The 15,632-nt window shown below is 44.0% G+C and overlaps 1 protein-coding gene across 5 annotated transcripts in view; it reads left to right on the plus strand.

The window, feature by feature from the left end:
- The first annotated feature begins 390 nt into the window (after positions 1-390).
- The window catches only part of NISCH (nischarin), a 65,577-nt gene continuing 50,335 nt past the window's right edge, over positions 391-15,632 (plus strand). For all 5 annotated transcript variants that reach the window (XR_012850029.1, XM_075833774.1, XM_075833773.1 and 2 more), the window contains exons 1-5: positions 391-594; positions 4,102-4,185; positions 6,847-7,029; positions 13,680-13,728; positions 15,342-15,505. Coding sequence is in view for 4 of the 5 variants with exons in the window: in XM_075833774.1 (XP_075689889.1) it covers positions 508-594; positions 4,102-4,185; positions 6,847-7,029; positions 13,680-13,728; positions 15,342-15,505 (567 nt within the window). In the remaining variant the exon portion in view is untranslated. The remainder of the gene's footprint in view (positions 595-4,101; positions 4,186-6,846; positions 7,030-13,679; positions 13,729-15,341; positions 15,506-15,632) is intronic.

The raw sequence follows: 15,632 nt of genomic DNA on the forward strand, positions 1-15,632 counted from the left end.
GCTGAGCAGCAATACCAGACACAGCCTACGTATGAAAGTGGCGCTGTGCTTGGCAAAGCTACATAGGGGTGGCAAGCTATCCATCAATCCACCATGAAAGAGAGTAGACTCACTTCACCAGACGAGTTTGATACACGCATATGAGCGGTCATGTCTACCCCGCAAACATGGGGATCAGGCCCCCACATTCTCAGGATTAATGGGGGTCCTCGTGGCCGTAATCAAACATTAATGGTACTTTGTATGGGTATATATGTCCGTAGTGAAAACCATTTGAAGAGGGGAAATGATATATCTATACTGGTCAGGTTGGTTTTGGACCAGTGCAGTACATTCCCGCTGACCTCCTGTCATCAGCGCAGCTTTCAGTTCTGTGTTATCCTGTGAACGTGTCAATAAAGTTTGTTGAACTGGGATCACGGAGTAAACAAACATGGCGACTCCCGCAGCCGCAGAGAACGAATAACCCGTAGGAACCGTGATTGTTTTCCAATCATACCGTAAACCATGGAGGACGTAGCGGAGTTTCTGGAGGACAGTGGGGAGCAGCGAGGGGTGAAGATCATCGGCTCGGAACTGGTGGAGAATTACACGGTAAGTGGGCGGGCCCTGTCATTGCCCATATTTACATTGTAGCCCCTGCTATACGGGTGTAGTGCTCAGTTGTATCCGCCATTCATGGCTGTTTGACCCAATATATGCATTAGATTATATCCTCGAGACGACATGAGACGATTTGCTTCTAATAGAACATTGTGGTTCTCACGCTGTTGCAAAACTACAACTCCCAGCATTCCCAGACAGCCTGTGACTGCCAGGGCATGCTGGGATCTGTAGTTTAGCAACATCTGGGCACCTACAGGCTGCTACTGTTGTATTTTAACAGTTCTAGTGTCCACATTTCTACAGTCAGCAGTCAGAGGACATTTCTGCAGGACTACTCCTTACACATATTAAAGCGTGATATAGACCTCAAAATCCGGTACCCTAATAGTAAACCAAGGGATGTAATTGCACCCAATAAACAGCCACCAAATTCCTGATTGGAGGAATATAACAGAGCACACAATTTTTACAAAAGGTCTAGATTAAAAAATATCCCATTGTTTTGTGTACACAGCTCCTATGCAGAGATGAGTCTCCATGGTTTCAGGCTACAACTAAACACTGGTTGTAGCCTAAGGGTATGATTTCAATGGAAAAAAACGGCGTTCCGTTCCCACAGGTTGTTTGTTAAAAACGACCGCGTAAAAAAACGCTTAGTAAAAAGAAGTGCATGTCACTTCTTGAGCCGTTTTTCATTGACTCTATTGAAAAAAAATCTCAAAAACGGCCGTAAAAACGCTAGTTGCTGAAAATCAGGGCTGTTTTTCCTTGAAAACAGCTCAGTTTTTTGTTAAGCGTGTGAACATAGCCTTATCCTGAAGCTAGAGGACATTAAAACAGCTCCTCTATCTATTGACATAATGCTGGTATTGTAAGCAGCTGAGATGCTGCAGGGAATTTGTTTGCCCCGTGACTGCTCTATTTTGTTAAAAGGGAAACTCAAGTAAAACAAATAAATAAAATGACTAGCAGAGATAGACAAATACTTTAGGGTCCAGAAGCCAGGCGTGGCAGTCGTTGGGTTAATGAACACACTGGTCATCAGGAGTAGGTAGCGCGCCCAAGCACTACCCCATATTTTAATTGTTTTTGGCTACAAATTTGTAAATAATAGTATGACCCCCAGAACACGGCGGACCTGTATCTGCAACATGCTCCTCTTATCAGGGTATGTTCACACGGGCCTATTTTCGGCCGTTTTTTGGGCCGTAAACGCCTGATAAACAGCCGAAAAATCGTAAGCAGAACGCCTCCAAAAATCTGCCCATTGATTTCAATGGGAAAACGCGTTCTGTTCCGATGCAGCGTTTTTCGCTGCGTTTTTTTACGCGTAGAAAAAACGGCCCCGAAAAAGTGCAGGACATATTTTGAGATGTTTTTGACTCTGCGTGTGAACATACCCTTAGGCCCCATGCACACGAATGTGTTTTTGCTTCCGCAATTCCCCCGAAAATCCACGGGAGAATTGCGGACCCATTCATTTCTATGGGCCCATACACACTATCCGTGTTTTCAAGGGGTCCCCGCATGTCCGCAAATCCGTGCCGCACAAACTCAGGACATGTCTTATTACGGCCCGCAAATTCGATGCGGACATGCCCATAGAAGTCAATGGGCCCGTGGAAAATGCGGGTACGCCTCCGTGTGTCAACCGCAGTTTGCGGATTTGCGGAAGTGTTGCTAGGCGACGACCGGGAATGAGTTCTGTCGTCATCCTGTTTTACCTAGGCTTTTTTTATCCGCATTTTGCGGATTACATACGGATGAACTGCGGAGGACATTTCACGGAACACGGTCCTGGAATTTGCGGACCAGAAAATCACTACGGTCGTGTGCATGAGGCCTTAGGGCTACATGTAATAGGGGACAGCTCAGCTTTAAACATCAGCATTCTGTCTGCCTCCACAAGCGGGAACGGATTTCTATACAGTACCACCTATTGAGCACAAGGGTTTGAATTCCTATGGCAAATCCTACATGTATTTACTAGAGAACCCGCAACAGAAATCGGAGGCTGAATCTGTGATTTCTGCTGCGGATCTGCAAATTTATATACCACGGATTCGCATTAGGATTAGCTGGTGTTAGTTCACCGGCTTTTGCGTGCGGAATCTGAGTATCGTGCTACTTATTCTTGCAGGTTTTTTTTTCCCACAGCGTGGACAAGCGTCAACTGCATGTGAACGGGGTTACAAGAAACGTATTCACATGCATTGGATGCAGAATTATAGCGGATTTCATCAAAATCTGAACGGGTTAACGAGGCCTAATACGCCTTCGAGTACATAAAGTAAACATCTGACATGTCATGAATGTGTGATCCGTGGGCTCGGAGTCTGAGAACTACAGGGTCCTGTTTCCCTTTCCCAATGGTGAATGTCCAAGCGTTATGGTGATAGTGGAGCTACGCTGTCTAGTTTCTATATTCTTTTCTCACGTCCAAACCCTGGTATTCTGTATCGTGTGATTAGAGTTCAGCCATAACGTTTAAACCACTGACAGGTGAAGTGAAAAACATTGATTATCTTATTCCAAGGGGCGGGATATTTCAGGCCCTGTTCACACGTTCAGGATTTGACACCTTGCCCAAATCCGATGCCAAAACACATTCAATATATGGGAATTGTGCTTTTTGTAACCCCATTTGTAGAAGAAAAAAAATCTGCAAAAATATGTAGCATGCTACACATTTTTGTGTATTTCGTAGAAAACCCGACGGATTAGCCCCATTGAATAGGGCTAATCCTTCCACAGACCCACGGCACATCAAACCATATATCTACAGCAAAAATCCGAGTGTCAACCTAGAGAAAATTTGTCTGAAAGTGTGAACAGATCCTTAGGCAGCAAGTGAAGAGTCTGTTCTTGAGGTTGATGAGTTGGAAGCAGGAAAAATGGGAAAGCGTAAGGATCCGAGCGACTTTGACAAGGGCCAAATTGTGATGGCGACACGACTGGCTCACAGCATCTCCAAAACGGCAGGTTTTGCGGGGTGTTCCCGGCATGTAGTGGTTCGTACCTACCAAAAGTGGTCCGAAGAAGGAGAACCTGTGAACTGAAGACAGTCGTGGGCATTGATTCGCCTGAGGAGTGAGGGCTAACAGTCTGGTCTGAAAAAGTTGATGCTGGCTATTGGTGTCAGAACACAGAGCATCACAACTTGCTGCGTTTGGAGCTACGTAGCCGCAGACTGGTCAGAGTGTCCGTGCCGACCCCTGTCCACTGCCTAAAGTTACTACTATGAGCACGTGGGCATCAGAACTGGACCATGGTGGCAGGTGGCCTGGTCTATAGAATCACATTTCCTTTTATATCCTGTGGACGTCCGGGTGTATCATAATAAATTTAAGGCATGCCATGTACGCCACTTTTTTTTTTTTTTTTTTTTTTGCTTCATTTTGCCAGAATTCTGTCGCGTTTCGCTTAATAAATCACCCCAAACGTGTATGTGTAATATACTTTTTTTTTTTTCTTATTGCGTTTGATCTCTCTTAGGTATATATCATTGAAGTTTATACTGGCGTATATAATTGGACTGTAAAGCATCGTTACAGCGACTTCTATGATCTTCATGAAAAGGTGAGTATGTTTACTATATACGTAATTGAGTCGCTGTTACAAGTCTGACTGCCGATGTGGACGGTGTTTCTTACCTCCATGGATGAAATCTGCTGTCAAGGACAGAAGTGTAAAGCGGACTGTTCACTTTAAGGGGTTGGCCGTTTCATGATTATTTTACCAAAGGTGTCGGAAACCGTATTATAAGCCACTCACTAATATACTGTTGTCAGCAGATCAGCGCTGATGTCTTCATTTGTTAAGCGCCACCTACTTGCTTTATACGGTCTTCTCCATAGACGGCTCCCCGGTCCTAAACATGGCTGCTGATGGAGGGGCATGTCACCACATCCGTAAATGTCAAAACTATTACGACATAACGTTATTTGTTCCACACGGCGATTGCCTGTAAAAAATAAACACCAGAATTTCTGTTTTTTGGTCACCTTATCGCCCCAAATAATTGTAATAAAAAGTTAGCAAAAGTTGTTTATACCCTAAAATGGTGCCAATAAAAACCATTGCTCGTCTCTCTTCCCCCGTTTGTCTTATTCATCTGACTGGAACTTGCAGAAATCCGTGCACAACAACCACATACAGATGAATAGAACTGATTTTCAGTCACAGAAATTTCTGCAAAAAATCTGCCGGATTGAATCCACCCGTAACAAGAACTGTATCAGAGATTGGAAAAGGGGTTATCCGGCTCCAAATGAATTAAATAAACCAAAAAAGCAATACCCTCCTATCCTTGCTCCCGGCGTTCCAGCGCTGATGCTTTGGCGCACTCCTAGTGGTTTTTTTACATGCACGTAGCATGTGAGCGGTGCAGCCAATCAGAGGGCTCAGTGGTCTTGTGTTGTATTTCTGGCATCCTGGATAACCCATTTAATGCTCTGTTAATTGAGCTGTAATCCCTTTAACCCCATACTTACAGTGCTGGCGCTATGTATGTTACCACTGATGCTCTGCTGCGACGGCCGGGATCAGAGAGAACTCCTATCCTGGACGTTTAAGCCCTTAGATGCCGTGGTCAATAGTGACCGCAGCATCTAAGTGGTTAGACAGAGGGATGGGGCTCCCTTTGTCACCCCATAGCCCCCCAACCCTGATGCGATCTCAGGGTGCTGATGGGTTTCTATGGCAGCTGTTTGTCGAATGAAGGCCCATAGGTCTGCCATCTTTCTACTAATATTAGGCCTTGCCAGAGGCTCATTACACTGCAATACAGAAGATTTGCAGTCTATTATATAAGTGATTTCATGGTCAAGTCTCCTAGTGGGAATAAAAAAAAAAAAGTTATAAAAAAACACATTTTCCTGTTGCAAAATACTTTATTATGTCAAAAAAATATTAAAATAAAATCGCAAAACTCCTCGTTGGTATCGCTGCAACTGTAATGACCCATACTGAGAAATGATCACATTATTTATCCTGCGCGGTGAACTGCTATTTTTTTGTTCAACCCGCCTCTCCAGAAAGTAACCAAAAAGTCTTATACACCCCATAATGTTATTAATGAATACTACAGCTCATCCCGCAAAAAAGACCACCCTCAGGGCTTATTCAGACGAACGTATAATACGTCCGTGCTATGCGCGTGATTTTCACGCGCGTCGCACGGACATATGTTAGTCGATGGGGCTGTTCAGACTGTCCATGATTTTCACGCAGCGCGTTCACTGCGTAAAACTCACGACATGTCCTATATTTGCCCGTTTTTCGCGCATCACGCACCCGTTGAAGTCAATAGGTGCATGAAAACCGCACACGGATGCATTGAAAAATACAACTCGTCCCACAAAAAACAAGCCCTCATATGTCAACAAAAATGTTTAAGGCTGGGTTCACACGAGCACATTAACGTCTGTAATGGACGGACGTATTTCGGCCGGAAGTCCCGGACCGAACTCCGTGCAGGGAGCCGGGCTCCTAGCATCATAGTTATGTACGACGCTAGGAGTCCCTGCCTCTCCGTGGAACTACTGTCCCGTACTGAAAACATGATTACAGTACGGGACAGTTGTCCTGCAGAGAGGCAGGGACTCCTAGCATCGTACATAACTATGATGCTAGGAGCCCGGCCTCCTGCACTGAGTTCGGTCCGGGACTTCCGGCCGAAATACGTCCGTCCATTACGGATGTTAATGTGCTCGTGTGAACCCAGCCTTAAAATGATGGCTCTCGGATTGCAGTGAAGCAAAAATGAAAAAAATCGCTGTATCCTTAATACCAAAAAATGCTGTGTCCTGTGTTAATGGGTTAATTGCTGCTCTAATTAGGGCCATGTATGGGATGAGAGCTGCGTTTTGTCTAATTGATGTATTATATTCGTATAATGAAAAAATATATTTTCTGTACATTCTGATATTATGCAATGTGACCTCTCTTTAAAAACGTCTGCTTTCCATTATATTGTACATGGATGGTCTTTTGGTGCGGCAGTTCTATCTCTGGTGTACTTACAGGGGTTGTCCATGCACTACACCAGGAGATCATTGATCTCATAACACTTTACTTCACGCTGCAATATAAGTGATCACCCGGGGCATAACCGCTTGTAGCCAGGGGACCGGTATAATGAAATCAGACTTTACAAAGTGGGAAGAGCAGCCAATTCTTGATAAGATGCTTCTTTTCTAATGCTTTTTGCCCTCACAATGTCTGTGTTTTGGGTTTCAGCTTACGGCGGAGAATAAAATAGAGCGGAATTTACTTCCGCCAAAAAAGATTATCGGAAAGAACTCTAAAAGCTTGGTGGAAAAAAGACAGAAGGATCTGGAGGTCTACCTGCAAGATCTGCTCTCAAAGTTCCCCATTAACGTACCTAAAGCTTTATCCCATTTCCTGCACTTTCACTTTTATGTAAGTTTGTTACAAGTTACTACTAAGCCAATGTGTACCCCGTGCTCAGCTGGGACCAAAAAAACTGTTTTGTTATTTTATTGATGATGGTAATAATAAGTATCCGTTGGGCACAGACTTGTTTTCATTACAGATAAAAGATTTAGTTTAATTTTGCCATCAGAGTAAGCATATTAACTGGGACCTCCTCCAGTTCTCAGCAGGAGGGAGCTCAGTCCTCACAGTGGATTCAACAGGGGACTTGATGTCTCCCTTTTCTTTTAAAAGCCAATCACAGGCTGCAGCAGTCACATGGGAAAAAACGTCATCCCACGAGGCCGACCTGCAGAACGTCAGAGGTTAAAGAGGCTCTGTCACCAGATTTTGCAACCCCTATCTGCTATTGCAGCAGATAGGCGCTGCAATGTAGATTACAGTAACGTTTTTATTTTTAAAAAACGAGCATTTTTGGCCAAGTTATGACCATTTTTGTAGTTATGCAAATGAGGCTTGCAAAAGTCCAAGTGGGTGTGTTTAAAAGTAAAAGTCCAAGTGGGCGTGTATTATGTGCGTACATCGGGGCGTTTTTACTACTTTTACTAGCTGGGCGCTCTGAAGAGAAGTATCATCCACTTCTCTTCAGAACGCCCAGCTTCTGGCAGTGCAGATCTGTGACGTCACTCACAGGTCCTGCATCGTGACGGCCACATCGGCACCAGAGGCTACAGTTGATTCTGCAGCAGCATCAGCGTTTGCAGGTAAGTAGCTACATCGACTTACCTGCAAACGCCGATGCTGCTGTGGATGATACTTCTCTTCAGAGCGCCCAGCTAGTAAAAGTATTAAAAACGCCCCGATGTACGCACATAATACACGCCCAGTTGGACTTTTACTTTTAAACACACCCACTTGGACTTTTGCAAGCCTCATTTGCATAACTACAAAAATGGTCATAACTTGGCCAAAAATGCTCGTTTTTTAAAAATAAAAACGTTCCTGTAATCTACATTGCAGCGCCGATCTGCTGCAATAGCAGATAGGGGTTGCAGAATCTGGTGACAGAGCCTCTTTAAGTATGTGTTTTTTTTTTTTTGTTTTTTTTAAACTTGCAATTTTCTGCAGCGGACATTTTTGGCCGAAAAACTGCACAACGATTTGGTGCGGTTTTTCGGCCACAAATCCCTGTGGCGCCTAGGGCAGATACACTGTGTGCTTTTCCGCCGTGTGTGAACATACCCTTACAGTTATTGAGAATGAGTGCACTTGGTTGTTTCTGACGGTCCTATTCATCTCTATGGACAGGGACGACACATGCATGTCTTGCTCTTCAGCCGAGAACAGGGATTTGGAGCCCCTCGTTCTCTTTAAGGCCGGGTTTACACCAGCGTGTGCGTTTTGCGCACGCAAAAAACGCGGCGTTTTGCGTGGGCGCAGAAGGCATTTAACAGCTGCGTGTGTCATCGGTGTATGATGCGCGGCTGCGTGATTTTCGCGCAGCCGCCATCATTCTGACACTCCGTTTGGATGTTTGTAAACAGAAAGCACGTGCTGCTTTTCTGTTTTCATTCATCCTTTTCAGTGCTGTTGCGCGAATCACGCAAGTCCCATTGACTTCAATGGGTGCGTGATGCGCGAACAACGCACAAATATAGGACATGAGTTTTACGCAACGGACTCACGCTGCGCAAAAATCACTGACAGTCTGCACGGCCCCATTGACTAACATAGGTCCGTACGACGCGCGTGAAAATCACGCGCGTCGCACGGACGTATAACACGCTCATGTAAATGAGCCCTAATGGTGACGGTAACCGAATTTGGACCACCACCTAACTTTTATGTTTCAATAATTTTCATTGAAGGTTTTCAGGAAAAGGTAAACTGTACATCAAACAATGCAATTAGCATCCGGGGACAGTCAAAATAAAAAAGGGATAAAAAGGGATAAAAGGGGGGGGGGGAAGGTTGGAGAATGAGGGTCAAATGTCTTCTAGGCAAAATGAACCTAAGAGATCATCCCAAGGTATCTGAGCCATGGCGGCCACACTTGAAGGAAGAGCTCCTCCTTATCTGAGACCATACAGTGTAAACGGTCATTGACCATAATCCAATTCAGTTTAGTCTTAACCAGATGAAGAGGAATCACAGGACATTTCCAGGATGTGGCTATAGCTATTCTGGCTGCCAGGAAAAGAAAGGATACAAATTTATGAGAGGCCTTAGATGATCCAGGACCTAACTTAAAACCTGATTGGAGATGGAGTTGTTGAAGGACAACCCCTTTAAGGCTCTGTTCACATTAGCATGATGGTTCTGTACCGTTTGGTTTTCGTTGCTTCTTAAGGGGCAGAATAGCCTAGTCTGCTGGGCCGCTCTGTCCAGTGAGAAAAAAACAGAAACCTAATGAACGTCAATGGGATCTAGAGTATTAAAATCTGTTTCAAAGTAGATCTGTCATATCCACCATGGAACTTGGAAAAATTGAATTCATGGCAGTGTGAACAGAGTCTTCCCAAGGAAAAGTGTGGCATCCACATGGATAGATTTTAGCTTTAAAGGCTATGCGTACACCTTTGAATGAATTAGTTTTATTAAATAAATCAACCACTTTTAAGTTTACTTTAGTTAAAAACTTTTTAAAGATACCGCTTCTATGTATCCTGCCATCAAAGCCGCTGCACTGTTGGATCTGGTGAAAGCTGATCTGAACTACCTAATAATGATCACATCTAAGTTCATGTCCTGCCGTCAAAGCAAATTCTATGTATACAGGATATATAGAAACTGCATCTTAAAAAGTCAAAAAAAATTTTCATTAAAGTCAATTAAAAAGTTGTTTGAAATCACTAAAAACTTTGATTTATTAAAATAATTTTATTTAAAAGTTTACATCTAGCCCTAAAATGAACCTTTGATCATCGTTGGGTTTACTGTATGTTCAGTAGTCTGGTTCCTTTGTATTACATATCTATAAAAATGATTAATAACCGCAACAAAGTTATTTATACGACCGCCTCAGAACACTTTATCTGTATCTTGGTATATGCTATTAAATTGTATTTTACCTAAACCACTGGGGTACTGTAGGGGGGGGGGGGTAATTGTTTTTATTTGCACTAATCATTCTTTATATTTTATGATATATTTCGGATGGTTTTTATAGTGGATTATGTCTAGTGTGTAGGGTGTTCCAAATGACTAATATGTATCAGTATATACACCGCACAATTTATATGATATATATGTCAACATCTTGTTTTCACATTTTTATTAAAAAAGGATGCTATCCATTTTTTACATAGTTACCTGGAGAGACCGTTTTGTTGTATGAAGTCAAATGGAAGAATGAAAATGTGCAGTTAAAAAACCTATATGAGATGCATTGGTCATTTGCCGGGAGGGGCAGAGATTCCCAATGCGGAGTTTCCCGTTTCTTACTTTTACACAACATGTAGATGGTGTGGATATCTCTGTAATATAGTCTCACGGATGTATCAGAACAGGCTATCGTAGGAAAAATCATTAAAAGGAACACTTTAGGAAAAACTTATACACTGCAGTATGCCCACTGCAAGGTCTGAGGGGGCATTGCATGACAGAGATTCAAAGATCACCAAAGAGCAGGGTCCCTGTGTCATGTAGCCTCCCCGAGGCAATATAGCTTATACGTATTGTATATGAGTGTTTCTTTTTGATTATTTTTGTACATTCTTCTGCTAATCCCAAGAGTTTTATCATCTGTCTCTTCCCACTTTTTCTGCAGATTTCAAATTAATCACTTAATGCCTGTATTTTAGTTTTTTGCTTTATGGAATTGATGTAATTGTATAAAATGGTAATTCTATTATGTTAAAGGGAAAGTATCACATATATATATTTATTTTTTTAAATTCACAATTGAAACCAAATAGTGAGATTTGTTTTTATTTTTTGATTGTAGATTTTTTTAAATTCTATTTTCAGCACATTATTTTGGGGGTAGCGATCTTGCCTTAGCTGCTGTTAACAACATTTAGAGATATGTGCTTTACAGCAGTCACATGGACCATAGGAACCTGTTAACAGAAGGGGACCTATTGACTTCTATGGGAGAGTTTTCTAGGCATGCTCTGTGACCTGTGCAGGAGGGATAGGAGGGAAGCAGTGTCCATCACCTATTGTCAATGGTGGATACTGTGTTATCTATATAGAGGTGTTAACTTTCATTGTAATCCTGTTGTGGTAATGAGAACATACCGCCCAACTGTCCCGGATTCAGCGTGACCACCCCAAATTTCAGGCGGTGCTCCTCTGTCCCAGGTGGCCAGGGGTATGTCCCAGACTCCCGGTGTCAACTGTATCTGCATCCTCAAGACGCAGATACAGATGAAACCAATGCTGAAGCAGGGAACCGTCATCTCCCTGCTTCAGCATTAGTACAGAGGACTCCCAAGGGAAGCCCTCAACGTCACTGTCCATATATGGACAGTGATGTCAGTGGCTCCTCCAGGAGAAAAATCCCTGACATCACTATCCATATATGGACCGTGACGTTGCCAATGTTCTGGCCGGGGATTCCGCTCCTAGAGGGAAACGCTGATGTAACTGTCCATATATATATTCCGCTCCTAGAGGAAACACTTGACGTCACTGTACATATATGGACCGTGATGTCAGGGGTTTCCTCTAGGAGCGGAATATCGGCTGTGGATTCCGACCCCAGAGGGCGTCCCAATGGCTGCAGGGAGAGAGATAGCGCTATCTACCGGGGGTCTGGCACTATCTACATGGGCACTGTGGCACTATCTACAGGGGACAATGTGGCTCTAGCTACATGGGCACTGTGTGGCACTATCTACACAGGCACTGTGCGGTAGTGTAGCCAGCGGGGGAGACGGTGGCCCCGGGCCCACTGAGATGGTGGGTCCCAGGGCTGGTCCCCCAGCAATGGTGTGTCCCGGTTTCAACTGTATGCGTCCTCAGGACGCAGATATGGTTGAATCCAATGCTGGAGCAAGGAGCTGACGGCTACTTGCTCCAGCATTCACAGTGTAATGTCCGCTTCAGCTGTGAGCGGCTTGACACAAACGGGCACGATGTAGTGACGTTATCGCGCCAGCCACACACAGCAGAGGAGCAGAGGGATCTCCTCAACTCGTGGGAACGAAGATAGGTAAGTATTTTTTTATTAGGCACTAATACCCAGTGGCAACTAAGGGAGTATTGTACTGGGTATGAAGGGGATGGAATAGGGAAATGATACTCTATGGGGGCAGCTTTGTGGGCATTATACTATGTATGGGGGGCCACAATAGGGAAGTATACTGTATGGGGCAGCTATGGGGGCATTATACTGTATCAGGGCAGCTTTGGGGACAATATACTGTATGGGACTTCTATGGGGGCATTCTACTGTATGGGGCAGCTAAGGGGGGAATTCTACTATACACGGGAGGGCACAATAAGGAAGTATACTGTATGGGGGCAGCTTTGGGGGCATTATACTGCATGGGGCAGCTATGGGGGCATTATACTGTATCAGGGCATCTATGGAGGCATTATACTGTGTGTGGGCAACTATGGAGCATACTGTGTGGGGGTAGCTATGAAGTCATTATACTGTGATGGGCCAGCTATGGGAGCATTATCCTGTGGGGGCAGCTATAGGGACATTATACTGTGTGGATGGCCCACTCAGATGTGTTTCGCCCCCGCCTGTGCTAAACCCCTAGCTACGCCTCTGGCCCTGTGGCACTATCTACGTGGGCACTGGCACTAGAGGCAGCTAAGGGGATATTATACTGTACGGTGGCCGCTAGAGGGCTTTATACTGTGTGGGGGCAGCTATTTGGCATTATACTGTGTGGGAGGCACTATGGGAGCATGATACTGTGTGGGCTGAACCTGGTGCGCGTGAGCGGGGATTGTGCGGGTTTAGAGGCTTGGCCTAAAAGGACAAAAATTTGCCGCTATGTGCACCGCATCGGTTGTCCCTCGTTGCGATACTTGAAAGTTGAGAGGTATGTGAGATGACTGCTAAGGCTGGATTCACACAAGCACATTACGTCCGTAATTGACGGGCGTATTTCGGCCGCAAGTCCCGGACCGAACACAGTGCAGAGAGCTGGGATCCTAGCATCATACTTATGTACGATGCTAGGAGTCCCTGCCTCGCTGCTGGACAACTGTCCCGTACTGAAAACATGATTACAGTACGGGACAGTTGTCCTGCAGCGAGGCAGGGGCTCCTAGCATCGTACATAAGTATGATGCTAGGATCCCGGCTCTCTGCACTGTGTTCGGTCCGGGACTTGCGGCCGACACGTCCGTCAATTACGGACGTAATGTGCTCATGTGAATCCTGCCTTAGAAGTAATCTCTACAGAACGGGAAGGGTTAGTCTATTGTGAGGCTCAGTGGCCAGAGAGAAAACTGCAAGATTTTAGGATTATTTTTTTTATATAAGCAATGACCAAAAAAAATAAATCTATGTTTAACATAAAAATTTGATTTAAACACTAGGTTATTTTTTGATGATACATTCCCTTTAAGTATTCTTCTAGAATTTCTGGAGCTTGGTGTCCATAACAAGAAAACGTATCCTGATTCACCTCTCTATTTCCTGTCTGAATGTCACAGACACATGATTGTCATATGCTTCGCTATTAATAAAGGATCGTTTGTGTATTCAGGAAATCCATGGAATTGCAGCTGTTCTGGCCGAGGAGCTTTTCCATAATGGTAATTCAATATGTCCTCATACTTTTATCTTTTTAGATTAAATTTTCAGACCTGTAACTGAATAAATGTGATGCTGAGAACTATATCCAAGATTTGTAGGGAACCCGCCCGCCCCCCCCCCCTTTTTTTTTTCTTTTTTCCATGAACAAAAACTTCTAATTACCTAAGAGGAATTTTGTATTTTTATTCTTGAGGTAGTATCCAGTATATTGGATGCCTACTACAAATTTGCAATGGGCGTCAACCTATTTAATTTATTAAATATTTTATCTCTCATGAATTGAAGCGATCAGCTGATTGCTAGTGGTCCGACTTCTCACACCCCTGGCAAACAGCTGTTTTTGCTGGGGAAACTTGCTATTGTTATACAGACTGTCCAGGCTGCACAGAGACTGGATACATTGGTAACTCTAATCTCTGGATGGAAACATGAATATTTATATTCAATGACAAGAATCCGAGATGATGAGAAATTAAATGCAGATGTTGCGTAATTGTTTATACAATAATTAAACGTTATTGACGTACAACTGGACATCCCTTTTAGGCCCTGTTCACACAGTTCTTTGACGCAGAAACCACGTCGGAAAATGCACCAAAAAAGGCCGAAAACGCATCCAATACAACAGTGAAAAAAAAACAACTCCCAGAAAACAGCACAGTTCCCATGTAGACAGTGCCACAATGCCCTTGTAGATTATGCCAGTGCCCACATAGCGCCACACACAGTGCCCAAGTAGATAACGCCACAGTGACCCCTGTAGATAATACCCACATAGTGCCACAGTGCCTCCTTTAGACAGTGACACACACCCCACTGTAAACAACGACACAATTACCTGTCCCCATTCCTGTGCCGTCCTCTTCTCAAGCGATGCAGGCCTAGTCTCTTCTGACCAGGCCTGCTTCAGCGGAGGAGGCACAACGACGTCATCACACCGCCTGCATCACAAAGAAAAACGCGCCGCATGGCGGGGAAAGGAACAATGGTTCCCAAAGACGCTGATACAATTGTGAGGGCCAGGATCCTTTTTTAACGGCCGTCACACAAATGACTTTCTGAATAACGGCTGTTAAAAACTGATCCATTGACTTCTATGTGGGCCGTCCAGCCGTAGAAATGGCTGAAAATTAAACATGTTCTATTTTTTTGACGGCCAGTATTCACAGGCCGAAAAAAACAAAACAGCCCTGTGAGGACACCCGTAGAAATAAATTGTTCTGAAAACAGCCATGTGACCATTTTTAGTGTCATGTGAATGTAGCCTTATACATACATTCGTGCCGCACATATCATTTCAAGCATTCTAATGCAGAGCGTATACAACCCCCAGCATGCATGGGCAGACGGCAGCTGTTAGGGCATTCTAGGAGTTGTAGTTTCTTAATAACTGGGTCACAGCTCTATAAAAAAAATATATGTATTTCCTAATTGTAGATGTTCTGGTTCACCTACAATTGGCGACTATAAAATAACAATACTCCAAAACACCTCACCTCGAAGTGGCAGAAAGTCAGCACGCTAGTGGAGCAGCATGGTGGGTCTGCATTATCTGTGGTTATTATAAAATTGTTAGTTTATGTTGTGTTTTATTTGTTTGACTCTCTCCAAGGTGAACAGTTACTTGTAGCAGGGGAAGTATTTCATATGAAGCCTCTTCAGTTATATGCAATAACGCAATTACTACGCCATGCCAAACCAACATGCATCAACGGGGATGCCAAAACCGACCTGGGACATATACTTGACTTTACCTGTAGACTCAAGTATTTAAAGGTACACTACATAAAGGCGTGTGGGGATATGTGGGAGTAATTATTGTGTGCAATCCAGTCTTTTAGGCCCCATTCACATCAGTTTTTTGCGGGATCCCATTGTATGGAATATTACTTGGGATCAACAA

Source organism: Rhinoderma darwinii, chromosome 7 (genome assembly GCF_050947455.1).
Source record: "Rhinoderma darwinii isolate aRhiDar2 chromosome 7, aRhiDar2.hap1, whole genome shotgun sequence".
Lineage (NCBI taxonomy): Eukaryota > Metazoa > Chordata > Amphibia > Anura > Rhinodermatidae > Rhinoderma > Rhinoderma darwinii.